Genomic DNA, 13,406 nt, shown 5'->3' with positions numbered 1-13,406 from the left:
TCTTAACAAGTAAACTAAATTTTATGTTTTGACTATTAAACAACTGGATCAAACTCATTTAATGCTAGTCTTCACTAAGATCACATCAATAAACTTTTTGTTGTAATGCGTTATGAAGTTTAAACAAATAATGGGAATGAAGTTTAATGTCTTTAATTTGCATACAAAACTGCTTCTTGTTGACTTAATATTGCTGCTAACGGAACATTTTGAATTCAATATTACAATATTATAAACAATAAATTAAAAATGAAGTAGAAAATTTTAATTAAAAAAGAACAGTTACAGGAGTAAATTAGGTATTCCTTCTTAACAAGTAGTTATGCCCAAATGCATTGATGTGTATGTTGCCATTTAGGAACAAGGGATTATGATAAATTATAGATTCTGTATTGTTTTAGTAATTCTGTCAATGATAATACATAACAAGGTGACTTGAAGCTTTTGGCCAGGAGAGGGGTTAACCAAATTCAGTATCTAAACAGTTTAAATTATGATACTGTACCTTGCATTTGTAGATCTCCGGCCCTTCAAAACTGAAGGGGTCTGATTCTTCAGGAACACATTTCATTTCGTAGACCTTTGTTAAAACTGAGTTTGAGAAATATTCATTTGGTGAAAAATGGAACTCCAAAACAAAACCCTGGAACAAACAAAAAACACAATCTAAATAGTTTCAATAGTACAGTTCTTAACAAAAGGCCTAACTTTCAAAACAATATATATGTATAAAAACTTATTTATTATGTATTACCAAGTTGTTTTATTGTACTTTATGCACCTTATGCATTTATTATTCCATCAGTTATGACGAGGTACAGTATTTTACTATGTAACAGTCTGTTAGAGCATAATGTATCTTAATTTTACAATGGACTTGGATCTTTATTTGCTCTTTTGTTCACTTGTCACAATAAAATTCTGACTATGCAACAGAAATCTGTATTATTTTTTTTAACTTAACAATGTTGACAATTGTTTACATAGATAAAATATCACACTTACCATAGGGTTACTCTTTAAAAATATCACTTTTACGTCAATGAGGTGTTTCAGGATTGGCTCATCGTGTTCTTGGACCATTTCTGAGAGAATACCGACATTCTTGAAGATGGTCAACCAGAAGTCAGGAATTCCATTGGCATTTGCTTTGTTTTTCTCCTCACTGAACAATCCAAGTGTAAAAATATTAATTGATATTTATGCAATATATAATTATAATGTGATATATATTAAAATATATCTAATAAGGATTATTTAATAGGTCCGCTCACAATTTAGGACTAAATCTAAATCCAGGTTATCTAACAGACAAGGAAAAGGAGAAGGAAGTATTACTGTAATTTTCATATTTATTATGAATGCATTATATTGTGTACTTACGGCTTTTAAACAATACATTAGATTTGAAAAGGAAATTCATCAACAATATTTATACATACAAGTCAAATTTTTACTAAGAAACTTATTTAACACCAACTTGACAAGGAACAGCTGGTTAATGGTTAGACAAAAATCTAATGGTTGAGCTTTCATTGTGTTTACTGCTAATGAATTAAGGAAACATTAAAATGTAAATTTTACAGTTAACTTTTGAAGATTTACATAGTTAACTTTTGAAGTTGAGCTGTAATACCATAGCTCTAGTTATCTGATCTGTTTAACCCTTAAACGTGGGGATTTCCAAGAACTCACCTTTAGCCTGTAGCCTGTGTTCTTCTTAACATCTCTTCTATGACGAAGAAGAGGAATAGTATCCCCTTTCTGCCTAGTAAAAGTAAGCCTGCTCTTCATACCATATTTAAATTCTTTGGTTATATTTATACTGGAATCTGTGCCAAATTGGGGAATGAGAAAAATCTGGTGATTCTTGTTTCTTAGTAGAAAAAATAACATAGAAATGTAAAGCAAGGCCACAATTTTGGCATCAATATAAAATTTTGTTTAAATTTACCCGTCAATAAACAACTCTTACAGCATTGCTAAAAAGAGTCATAAAAGCATTAGTTAAACTGAAAGTATGGTTGATGAGGACCTTTTTATCAGGCAAATGTATCTTCTGAGAAATTGCTTATTATAACAGAAATAATCGAAAAGGCTCGGGGGCTTCTATCAAAATGATTAGAGCGTGTTAACAAGCACCAGGGAAAAAATTGGACAAAGCTCCATTACTCTGGAAAAGTATTTATTTACACCTCCTACAGCAAATTTTAAGATGCATCCACGGCATATCCTACCAGTTCCAGGACTGTCTGATAATGTTTGTGAACCATGACAATGTTCCCTCATTAATTGAGATACATAATATTTTTCAGGAGTCAAGTTCTGTGTAAACTATTAAGATTTTACTAGAAAAAACGTATTGTAAAATTTTCAAAGAAAAGAGTATCAAAAGGTAAGAAATACACTGTCCCTACCATTATGAAAGTGGCCGATAAACAACTGAGAAACGTCTACTTACTCTGTGACTGGTTCCTTCGTTTCAGTGACATCCTCAATCTTGACTTTGGTTTTTATTTCATTGCTCAACTCCTCTTCTTTCTCGTCATCGGAAGGAAAATCAGCCTCCTCATCATTTGGTTCGTATAAACCTTGTATAATTGTAGATCTCTGGAAAGTAGCATAAATTATTTAGAAGCATGTATACTTTGATCAGAGAGCATATGTTAATAATGACTGGAAGCATGCATAACTTGAGGAGAATATCTAGAAGCAGTTATCATCACAACTGGACATGTTGGCAATTGGTAAGCCTTAGGAGCCGGCTATACTAGCAGCCATTTTGATTTTAGTCCATATAAAAAATGTTAAACCAAATGCACTTTATGACCTCATCTTTCATTGCAGAATAAGGGATGATGTCCTATTTTATAAGGTAGGTCCAATATCTCAAGATTGTTGTAGTTCAATAATTTAATTTGCCACTATCCCAAATTTATTATGCTTATGATGTGGTATTGTTTCACTCTTCACATGTAGGTCCAATATCTCAAGATTGTCATGGTTCAATTATTTAATATGCCACTATCCCAAATTATGCTTATGATGTGGTATTGTTTCACTCTTCACATGTAGGTCCAATATCTCAAGATTGTCATAGTTCAATCACCTAATATGCCACTATCCCAAATTATGCTTATGATGTGGTATTGTTTCACTCTTCACATGTTGGTCCAATATCTCAAGATTGTCATGGTTCAATTATTTAATATGCCACTATCCCAAATTATGCTTATGATGTGGTATTGTTTCACTCTTCACATGTAGGTCCAATATCTCAAGATTGTCATAGTTCAATCACCTAATATGCCACTATCCCAAATTATGCTTATGATGTGGTATTGTTTCACTCTTCACATGTAGGTCCAATATCTCAAGATTGTCATAGTTCAATCACCTAATATGCCACTATCCCAAATTATGCTTATGATGTGGTATTGTTTCACTCTTCACATGTAGGTCCAATATCTCAAGATTGTCATAGTTCAATCACCTAATATGCCACTATCCCAAATTATGCTTATGATGTGGTATTGTTTCACTCTTCACATGTAGGTCCAATATCTCAAGATTGTCATAGTTCAATCACCTAATATGCCACTATCCCAAATTATGCTTATGATGTGTGTTATATATGAATATTCTTTGTATCATTATCTAGTAAGTTTAGATATATTGCAACATGTGCACCTTCACCCCATATGACGTAATGTGTCGGCTGTTTTAATCGTATGATTTTGAATAAACGGCATTGGCTTACTCGACATCACCTGAACCACCCTCTCCTTTGGTCACTGCCTCGTCCGAGCATTCCTTGAGCCCGGTAGTCAGTCAACTCCCAGTCTCGCTTGCCACACACACACCCCTCGTGTGGCCGTGTTTTAAGAAATGTAAAAGTGTTTCTTTATTTCGATTCACCCGCCCCCGGCATAAGTGCTGTTATTTAGAACAAACATAACAATGTGGGTATTGTTTCACTCTTCACATGTAGGTCCAATATCTCAAGATTGTCATAGTGCAATCATCTAATATGCCACTATCACAAATTAATTAAAATCATAACGATAACTGAAAAGCTTTATCATTTTAATAAGTACGCCATCACTCTAAAACATCTCTAAAATAATCCCAAACTGTGCAACACTCTCAGCAACAATAACACTTCACACTTGAGCATGACATATAGACACATTGAATATATAAACAATGCTATTTCATATGTACTTCCTTCATGTAAATATATTTTAACCCGTTATTAATACATACATCCCAAATATCTGTGGTATGGATATTTATTGTCTTACATTGGGCAGTTTAGAAAATACAATGAATTTATATAATCATGACAACATAAACAAAAGATTCAAATCTGTCAAAATTGTTTTTATTTCTGTACGAATAAAAATACACAACTTATTCCACAATCCGTAAAACATCAACAGAACGAAATGACAGATCTTCTCTAAACAGGAGGATAGTTCAATGAGAAAAGAAAAGTGGTAATAAGAAAGATTGTTCTATTATACTTCTGTTCTTATTAAAATTACTGATCGGTATGTCATGACAGCGTTTTCTATTCCTAAATTAGAATTTAAAACGGGTTACAAACCAATGTCATCAACGAAACATACAGCAAATATATGATGACCACTAAAAAGAATTTAACAAGAACACCATTGAGAGTGACTCCTTTAAGTATGTGCGATGATAATACAGAGAAACTATCACAACTGTATGTGATGACCGTTGAGAGAAACTTCAAGATTTGCATTTGTGAAAATCTGGTAAAATTTCTGAATATAAATAAGCATTAGCCACAAAACTGACTAATTTTGAATTTTCAATAATTTTTAAATGTTAAACCCCAAACATCATGTGTTGTAAAAAAACCGAACAAAACAGTTCTATAAACTGCTTGTATTTAGTTTAACAACCTACTTTGAAGAAATTTAGCAAATAACTTTACTACACACACCTAATATATATAAAATTTCTTAATTCTGAATAAGCCTATTTTTTTTAAAGTATGTTATTTAAATAAAACAAAACATTAATAAACTAGCGCCTAAAATTACCTGCATTTTGTACACAACCACACATTTCATAATATTTATAAATTGTGTTTCAATTGTTAATCATGCGTAGTTGTAGGACATTTATTTATTATAAATACGTATACATATTTTCATCGACTCAACAATAATTACACAATTTACTATTTATCAAGTAAAACGAGATAACTGCTCAAAACCTATCTGTATTTTTCTATCAATGCAGAGAAGAGGATAAAAGCTGCAGATGGAGAACAAAAATTCTCATAAGAATAATATTTCAACTTTGGAATCATGTGGGGTGTGTATGAAATAGGGTAGTGCAAAATCCACAAGAGGCACATCGAGATTAAGAGCTTTCAACTGATATAAAATAAGTATATAAAACAATAATTTTAGATACGTAAAATCACCATACAAAAATCAATAATGTAGACTTCACAACAATTAATGTACGAGTTGTCTTTGGTTACTTAAAAAAAATAAAAAGAATCTGCAAAGTCAGAATCTCAAGTACTCGGTTAGGATCACATGAAAGATAATTCTGATTGAGCACTTCCTTTATTAACTCACTTAAGTTGATTACACAAGAACAGGTAGAATTGCGCTTTTCTTTCAAATCTTGGAAGTAATTTATCTTTATTTTTGTTTTACCCAAGATATATTAAATTTTGTTTGGCATTTTTATTGACTGTACAAGATAAGATAGTTGAAATTTTGTTTTAGTAAAGCATTTCTTTAATGTTCTACAATGATCTAAAACCTAGTAAAAATGTAAAAGGAAATCTAATAAGTATGTTCAGTATATTCATATGCCTCTCAGATAAACAAAAGTAAAAAATATTTAATTTTTGTGATATTTTGTTTTACTAATATTTTCCACATTCATTATAAATGTATATATTAGATACTGAATACTATAAAAATGTTATAAACTAATTGACAAATAATTGATTAAAGTTTTGTTTTGAAACAGGTATATAAGTCTTGGATTCTTAGTAGAGCCCTTACAGTACATTGTCGGATTTTGGTAGATATTTTTCTTAAACTGCTACTGGCTACTTTTGTTAACCGTACATGTTGACTAGTGGAGTTTCAATGGCATACAGAAAAAATCTACCATATGAGCTAATGCTACATTAAATTTTATTAATTACAATAAAAAAAAGTTGTGAAAATCAATTCATGTTCAAGCATTCAAACAAACTTTTCAAAGAATGAAAAATCTTGTGTGTACATTTAAGAATAACTTTTTCAATGGAGGCTTAACTTGTAAAATAAGACAATAAATTGTATTTAAAAACAAGAATTATTATCGTTTGTGAAAGTCCCACACAAGACACCACATATGACAAGTAGGTGTGCATCTTATCAGACTTGTGATTGGCATTGTCTTCATAATTGACACTGCAAGGTTTCTATTTTTGCACAGCGTAAAAGTTTCAACTGCTCACATTCATGAAATTGATCTTTTTTATAAAATAAAATGCAAACTTCCTGAAGCAATGAAACTCTTGAAATCTCTATAAAAGTATGAATAGCAGAAATGTTGCAATAAAATTACGTTCACTTATAAAACTAGGCATACTTGACTACCTTATCAATATAAATAATAATGTTGAACTTTTTATACAATGTTAGCTTTAAAGTGTGTGATAAAAAAAACTTAAGTGTATTGACAGAAAATAATTCATGTGAACTGATAAACATATTTTGCAACATTTTACAAAACTTATCTAACTTAGGTGTACTTAACTTACTTTTTCGTAGAGAGGTGTGTATAACAGGTGGTATTTGCATTCAAGCTCATGAACTTCTTCGTAGAACTTTGCTTCTGTATGTGTTGCCTCCAGTTGCAGTTTCTTCAGAGCTTTTATTCTACGCTTCACAGGTGCCGGGAGAGACTGCAACACACCCATATTCAATATAGCCTTTCATTTTAATTATATCCTTCAGTTTCAATTTTAACACATACATAAAAAATAATAAACAGAAACATAGAATTTATCTGTTCAGTATTTTAAGTAATCTCTGGAAGTGCGCAAAGTTATCAAAAAATCAATCTTTTTGAGGATGAGTCAAAATTATTGAAGATTGCTATGATTGGATTGATACAGGATGTCAAACTAAAAAACCAATACAAAACGTGTGCTCTGTCAGGACTGAATAATGTGCCCTGGTGTATAAGATACGTACAAACTGGACAGAGTTCCCTCTTGCAACAGTGGTTTTCATTCTTTTAAGAGGGTGCTTAAAAAGCCTGTTAAAAGCCCCCTTCACTTTGTACTGAAAGCCCAGTTACGGCGTCTATTCAATTCTTAGTCTGGGTAATATTGTACATCATTGGCTATTTCAAACAATAAAGTTGTAATACTTTATAGCATGCAGTTGTCACTCTTATCTTGTCAATTTAGTTATGAAGCTGTCAATAATGTAGACTTCACAATAATTTGACATACAAGTTCTTATTTGTTACTTTACAAACATAAACAAATTTGCAAAGTCAGAACCTCAAGGACTTGGTTAGGATTATATAAAAAATAATTCTGATTGAGCATTTCCTGTATTAACTCACTTAAATTGATTACACAAGAACTTGGAATGATGCTTTCCAAAGATGTTTCAACATTGAAATAAAAAAAACACAATTGTATTTTATTTGTACATTGTTTATGATATTTTTTATTCAGAAATGTCAGTATATGAGGGCTCATAGATCACAACTGCAGATACTGTGGCATGGTGTGTCCCAGGGGTCTATCCTAGAGCCAATATTTTTTTTTGTTACATAAGAGGTTTGCCAGGAGTGATGCAAGTGAAGGCATTGCATGATTCTGTATGCTGATGATTCCAATGTTAAACTCTGGTCAGAGGCATGAAAATATTGAAATTTTATCATATATTGGTTTAAGTACGATTAAGAATTTGTTTTAATAAAAATAATGTTATATTAACTTCAGAAAAATTTAATTATATTTTATATTCTACAAAACAATCCAGATAAAATTTCAACTGTGAAATCTTTGTAGACAATGACAGACCACAAGTTTCTAGGAATTATAAACAGATAAGAATTTAGCTTGGGATAAACATGTACTCACGTTACTCATAATATGTCTACTGGCCTATAAACATTGCGACAAATGGCCAAACTTAATTTAAGCACACCTTAATTAATATATTTCTCATTGATCCACTCACATTTAGCATTTATACTCACGGGATAAGCATTTATGAAGCATCAATGATAAGCAATTTAAATAGGTTATTGGTCCTACAAAATATCTTCGAGAGTAATAATGCATTTACTATACAGATTCTATGAAACATTTTTTCTTAACTTGGAATTCTGACAGTATGTAGTTTACAAATATTTGAATTAATAATATAAATCAATATTTGTGTCATATACTAATATACATACATAATACTTGTTTTAATAGATATATACCGATTATCACAATCTTGAATTTTAAAAAATTACTGAAGTGTGAGATATTTACATAATTAACCAACAAAATTTGTAGTGGGAAGAGATCTGTTAAAATTTACAAATCATGTAGCTAAGTTGTCTTTATATCTTTTTTTTAATATGAGAAATGTTTTTGGTATAAAAACCAATTAATTAATTTAAGAAGACTTTAAGATAAATTGTTAAAAAGCAAGTTATCATTTAAATGAACTAATTTTACAATTTTCTATTAATATATTTAAATTAATTAATACTAGCATTTAGTTGTTATTGCACAATGCTGTCCTTTGTACCTTGACATATTATGGAATAAAGTGGTTTGACTATGACTACTTTTTTTATGAAAACACTCAGTGAATAGGTCACTGACATAGTTGGTTATTGTTGTGAATGTTGAATTTTTTTGTGGGCGATTTTTGCATGTTCAATATTTTTTAGATAATTTGCAGTTACTTTTGTGAACTCTTACTACTATAAATTATTACTACTGTGTCTAATTATGAATTCAAATAAATTGCTGATAAAAGTATCTATTTAAGAAATTTGTGTTTGTTTTAGAAATTCAAGTAAAACTTGATAGACCATTTTGTTTAAAATTCACAATACCTATGTCGCACAAAATTAAAAACAAATTTTAAATAAGAACAGAACTTTTTGTATTTTTAGTTTACATTCAATAAGATACAAATGTTTATTTTTTAAAATTTTTAACCTAGCAATTTGAACTCAATATAATGCCTAATCAGAATCTATTAGCAAACCATATATAGTATTACAAATAAAACCATAGGAATTGTTGTTTAGAGCTCTGCAATTTCGTTAAAACACATTTATGTGTATACAGGGGAACAACAGGGTTTTAGGGAAAAAGAGTTTCCACCTGATTTAAAAATAACAAAAGGGCACCATTATCATGTTCACCTGCACCGCTGTGAACAATACATTGAGATGGTATCAAAGAGCGTTCATTACTAGATAAATTGAATTTTATTCACATATAATATATCTACTATAGCAATATGTTGCCTCGATGAAATCATATACCTTATAACACAATACTTGTTATAAAATTTCATGCAGATATGTTTTCAATACAGAACTAGCAAATTACATAATTTGCCAATATGATACACATTTACACAATACAAGTGATTTCAAAACATGTCCTTGAACTTTGGTTTAAAAATGTGATGTAATATCACAAGTTTGCCAATGGAACACAATAATTGTACAAGTATAATTTACTAAACTGTGCAAGATTAATACTCACCATTACGTTATAATCATGAAATATATTTGCTTGTGTATCATATCTGACAAATAAACCTACACGATTGATTAAAAATGTTGTATTCATAGATTAATCTACTCTCAATCCTAAGACTTAGAATATTTGGGTGATTTAAATGTTTATCATTTGTTGGTCTACACTTTTATTTCAAGGGAACTGTCCATGAAAAAATGTTATTTTTTGCTTACAATTTCACTATTGAGCAAAGCCAAAGTTTTAATAAAAGCAATATTTTTCAATGTTTACAAAAAATTACTTAAATATGACTTGTAACTTGTCACAGTATTCACCAAATTCACAAACATTTATGAACTACCCAAGTAGTTCAATTACAACGTAATAACGGATCTATAAAATTACCCACCTGCAACATCTCTGCGTGCAGTCGCCCCTGGATGGCTGCCAACAGATCTGGCCTCCGCAGGATCTGCGACTTGAGGTCGGTACCAGTGCCCGACTCCTCCTCGTCCTCCATCTCCTCGACCTCGTCGGAGGCATCGCCAACTCGCTCAGGTTCTGCAGCCATCTGTGTCAATCAACAAAATTGCCCTATAATCACTCCCTTATCAGGTAATCTTTTAAAACCACTTACAAGTAACTGACCAGCATTCACCATACTCCCATATTAATGACCAGCATTCACCATACTCCCATATTAATGACCAGCATTCACCATACTCCCATATTAATTGTTAGTACCGTCTTATGAACTGACACAACAAAACCTGAAATGGACTAGTTGTTTGATCAGCCAATTATCACATACACGAATTAATCGTATGAATCTCATTAAATTAAGAAATAAAATAAATTGATAAGATGTTAACACTTGAGTTAAACATCGACATGTGTAATCAGTCTGCTACTGTAGAATAATGAAAGTGTTATGCCATTAATTCTTTAAGTTAAAAAGTAAGATATCTTTCTTTGAGTAAGATTCACTGTCTCTTGCACTTATATGGTTCAGGCAAGCACTGTAACAAATGTGCGAGTTACCTCTCACGATCTCTTGCTAACAAGCATGTTCTATTTGCAGTTCTATAACCGACCTATATGCGACTTCATTGTGTGTTTAAAAATGTTTCAAGATTATTGAAACTTCCACTTCATGTGATGTATGGTCAGTGATACATATTTTAATGCTAGTAATATATCAGCTGTAAGTATTCATTTCCAGCTTTTTGTAGTATTTGTGATAATGTAGCTTCAGCGAATCATGCCTGAAGCCAGGCACCGTTCACCACTAATTTTAAAGAATAGAATTCCAATAGTACATTTATGAAGGGGGAATAAATACAGAATTAGTGATTATTCAAATGTACACAGCCATGAAACCAAAAATCATTTCAAATTAATTTTTTTTTTTGTTGTCCATACAGCATCATACTCAAATATTGATGGTAGTAGTATTAGATTTTGTAACTTTTACCTACCGAAATTAATTAAGAAAGAACTCCCTCTTCCTTTATTTAAAAGATACATTAAAAATAAACTAACGGAAAACTTTATACTTTATTGAAGACTTTTTTACATTAAGTTTTTAAATTTTATATGTTGATTGTTTTTTGCATTGTTAACCAATGTTTATAAATTGTTTTTTCTATATTACAGAAAATGGATCCATGTCAAAACTTTAGTATTAGTATTTAGTATGAAAAAGATAGTTTTAGTAAAATTACTATAACTATCTATAAGAAAAAAAACATGACAGATGGCTATAATGAAAAGTGTTTGGCAATAGATAGTTGGATTTGAATGCATTGAACAAAGATAAAATGTAAAAATGGATGAGAGAGTTCAAGTGTGGGCTTCAAAATATTCATGATGAAGGACATTCAGATTAACCATATGTAATCATGCTGTAATGGGTAGCATTGACGTAAAAAAATATTAGTAAAGACACAAAATTTACAAAAATGATTACTTCCAATGAATTTGGAAAATATTGTACCTATCAGAAAATCATAAAATCCAGAAAACTGTATTTTCAATGAATAAACAAACTTTCTGTAGAAAACTACAAAAAGAGATTGGACATGTGATTTCATTACAACAAAGAAGAAGAGGATGACATGCTCATTCAAATTATGACAAGCGACGAAAGTCTTCTTTACCAACCCTGAATCCATGACAATATTATATACTGTTCCAATACATTTGAGTGGGGTATAAACACCTATTTAAGAAGTAGACAATATTATGTACTATTCCAATACATATGAGTAGAAGTTTGCAATCCTTTTACATAAAGAAGGAACTAAAAATTCACTTATCCAAAATATATATTTTATAAAAATTCAATGTACTTTTAGCAAATATACACCCTTATTTACATACATGCAATATGGATATATGTTCAGTATTATCTCAAAATATAATCTCATTAACACAGTAAAAATATCACTTCTGGTTTTTAGTTGTAATGTTTTAGTTTTAATTGTGTAGCTAACATGTTAACTAATAACAATCAGAATGATGACAACATGTGATGCAATAAACAGCTATCACCGACCGGTCACTGATTTTTCTACAAATCACATGAACTAACCAAATACGATAAGCATCCATAGACAGTGCATTGCAGAAAGTTTGTAATCAGCTGTTTAAAATGATGTACATCAAATTTCAGATGGAAAACACTTCTAATTATATCAATGTAAACAGAGGTCTACTGGTCAGATAAAACTACTACTAACAATGGGATGGTTAATATTTGGAATACTAAAGGTAACTGAATGCAATAGTTACAAAAATTATAAAATTGCATTTCTAGTAGATAGGTACTTTATCTTTTAATATTTGCAAGAGATGACATTTTTATAAGCTTTGTTCCCTGATGTAGATTATCAGTTGCTATTTGGCAGATGGATTAAAAGGTTGTGTTAATCAGCATTTATGTTTACTTGTTAAGTGTTTTAATTATGTGAAGCATAGTCTTTGGATAATGAAACAAAAGTTTGTGTTACATACAAAATTTGTGCATAGCCAGTGAAAGAGTAATTTTTCAATAATATACTGTGCCAAAATTTCTTTTACCATTACATATTAACTTTGTTATTTTTTTTTTACACTGTCAGTTGTCATAACCAATATGTGGTGTGAACCGAAAGATTTGGATGTTCAATACAGTTTTTCATACTTTATTAGAAAATCAAGTATAGTATGAAATTCAACACCCCATGCTTTCATTCCATTTATTTAACATTATGCACAACAGTTTTTTAAATGAAATTTTAGGCAAACACGGCTCAAATGCTAAAGAACATGATAAACTGTGGGGAAAGCAGAAAAATGATCAGGTCAGTATTAGGAAGATATTGACATGTTGTGAAATGATTTTATATAATTTTATTCAATTACTATACTAATACTCTCTGAAAAAAAAACAAAAATAATTTTTCATGTTTATTAATTAAGTAAGGTTTATTCATTAATTTTGTGTTTTTAGTATAATATTATACAATTTAAGTATGTAAGCCTAAAATTTAAACTTAAATCATTCTTATAATGTTGGCTGCACTGTAGTAATTAAAAGCTAATATTTCTCAGGTTTATAGAATAAAACGGAAATGGTAGAATTTAAGGTTCTATT

At 30.3% G+C, this 13,406-nt stretch overlaps 1 protein-coding gene across 1 annotated transcript in view; it reads right to left on the bottom strand.

Annotated features, from left to right (window-relative positions):
• The window catches only part of LOC124370628 (nucleosome assembly protein 1-like 1), a 32,959-nt gene that overhangs the window by 9,771 nt on the left and 9,782 nt on the right, over window positions 1–13,406 (bottom strand). The window contains exons 2-6 of the mRNA XM_046828914.1: window positions 10,179–10,340; window positions 6,812–6,955; window positions 2,462–2,610; window positions 1,006–1,165; window positions 506–643 (exon numbers count right to left, since the gene is read on the bottom strand). Coding sequence (XP_046684870.1) covers window positions 506–643; window positions 1,006–1,165; window positions 2,462–2,610; window positions 6,812–6,955; window positions 10,179–10,340 — 753 coding nt within the window. The remainder of the gene's footprint in view (window positions 1–505; window positions 644–1,005; window positions 1,166–2,461; window positions 2,611–6,811; window positions 6,956–10,178; window positions 10,341–13,406) is intronic.

This window comes from Homalodisca vitripennis, unplaced genomic scaffold, assembly GCF_021130785.1.
Source record: "Homalodisca vitripennis isolate AUS2020 unplaced genomic scaffold, UT_GWSS_2.1 ScUCBcl_336;HRSCAF=2105, whole genome shotgun sequence".
Taxonomy (NCBI): Eukaryota; Metazoa; Arthropoda; class Insecta; order Hemiptera; family Cicadellidae; genus Homalodisca; species Homalodisca vitripennis.
The sequence above is the reverse complement of the archived record's forward strand: the minus strand, read 5'-3'. Positions and strand labels throughout refer to the sequence as shown.